Source organism: Sinocyclocheilus grahami, unplaced genomic scaffold (genome assembly GCF_001515645.1).
Source record: "Sinocyclocheilus grahami isolate Dianchi unplaced genomic scaffold, SAMN03320097.WGS_v1.1 scaffold2582.1, whole genome shotgun sequence".
NCBI lineage: Eukaryota > Metazoa > Chordata > Actinopteri > Cypriniformes > Cyprinidae > Sinocyclocheilus > Sinocyclocheilus grahami.
In genome coordinates this window covers 20149-21797 of record NW_015507761.1, presented here as the reverse complement: position 1 = coordinate 21797, position 1649 = coordinate 20149, and the positions used below count along the sequence as shown (strand labels likewise).

Here is a 1649-nt window from a genome sequence, read left to right as displayed (position 1 = left end):
GTTCCTTATCATTTATTATAAATGGCATCAGCATGAAACTCATTAGCATGTGTTTCTCTTTATAGTTACTCCACAGGAGTCTCACAGACAGACAAAGATATGAATGTAATTCATGTTCAAATGTATTTAAAACACAAATATTGTTTTAGAAATATCTATGCAAGATCATGTAAATGTATAGTTTTATATATAGTTTAGTTTTTTACAAAAAAAAAGAAACAAATTAAAATGGTAACTAATTTGCAGTTTGTTCCATTGAACACTGATTTGTTTCCTCTCTCTTCTGTTCCACCTTACAGTGTAGATAGAGATCCATCACCAAAAGAACAGAGAATATTTTTGGTCATAATATTACAATAAGATTTAAATAGTATAATATTCAGATTTGAAGCTTTGAAGTTTGGTGTGAAGTATGTGAATGTGGAGGGAGTATTTAGAAAGACAGTTCCAGCCCTGAGCACAGAGTGTAGCTCCGCTAAAATGATTCATGAATTCCAGTGGATTTTCTTCTTTCTAGGGTCTTTAGACAAGACTGTTCAATCTCTCCGCTGCTTATCTGCTCGTCACACAGGGTACTTCTTGTGGAAATATGAGCTTCTTTCAAGCTATCACCGTTTTTGGAAATTAACAAAAATTTGTCAGTTGGTCGATGACTACACTGTTTTTTTTTTTAAAGCATTTTTTCTGAGATGTCTGAATCTTAATATTATCAAATGTGAGAGGTTTTCACTGAAGAGAGTTAACTTTGAGGAAACTGAAGGAATCTGTTGAGGAGGAGGTCACACACCGTGGAGGAAAACTTTGTAAAGATCATATTGTGCTTCTCTTCATTTTCATCCCTTTCTCAACAGTACAAACAGCACTTTTAAAATATATTGTTTAAAACAGGTTATTAAAAATAGTAGTTCTGTGTGGAATATTTTCTCTAATCATTTATTAAAGCTTGGTGTTGTCCGTTTTCTTTTTCTTAGATGCAATATTAATGTTAACAAAATACTCTTAAATGATCTGATGTTCGCAGGAAAACACATTTAACGTGCTGTTTGATTTTTAAACAACTTTTCTCCTCAATACTTTTTTATTTGGAATAAATATCACTCAAACGATAAATAAATACTTTTTAGACATTGCTTTGAGACAGTCAGCTGTTGAATAATGTTTTTTGAGTATTAATGAGCTATGTCTTAAATTTCAGTGTCATATTTCAGCTGTAGAATATTGTATTGTTATGAACTCTGTCTCTGTCAAAATACTTTCTTTGCTCAGAAATCAGAGCACTTGGTGTAAGACTGTAACATCTCCAAATATCTGTTTTTAGATCAATATGATTTAATTAATGAAACGTGCAGAAATCAATCAGTTAGATCTCTCTTTGTTAATATTTCTTCTCCTCCTCATTTTTTTTTATGGGTAAATATGTTTCCCTCATTTGTGTGGAACATTTTTGGAAAAATTATAACTAATCATACTAGAGTAATTTCAAATATAATATCTTGTGAAAGACACATTAGATCATTTTCAACTGGATATAGATTACAAATGTTATTTTTGTAATTGTGAAAGAGAGTCTATTTGTGCATCATTTTCTGAAAGTCCCGTTCATCTTTATTTTGGAATGAAATGGCACCATTTCTAAGTGTTTAATTAAA

General features: G+C 30.8%; 1 protein-coding gene across 1 annotated transcript in view; it reads left to right on the top strand.

Annotated features, from left to right (window-relative positions):
• LOC107575350 (ribonuclease inhibitor-like) overlaps positions 1-360 on the top strand; it is a 13856-nt gene extending 13496 nt beyond the window's left edge. The window contains exon 5 of the mRNA XM_016261743.1: positions 300-360. Coding sequence (XP_016117229.1) covers positions 300-360 — 61 coding nt within the window. The remainder of the gene's footprint in view (positions 1-299) is intronic.
• Positions 361-1649: the final 1289 nt, after the last annotated feature.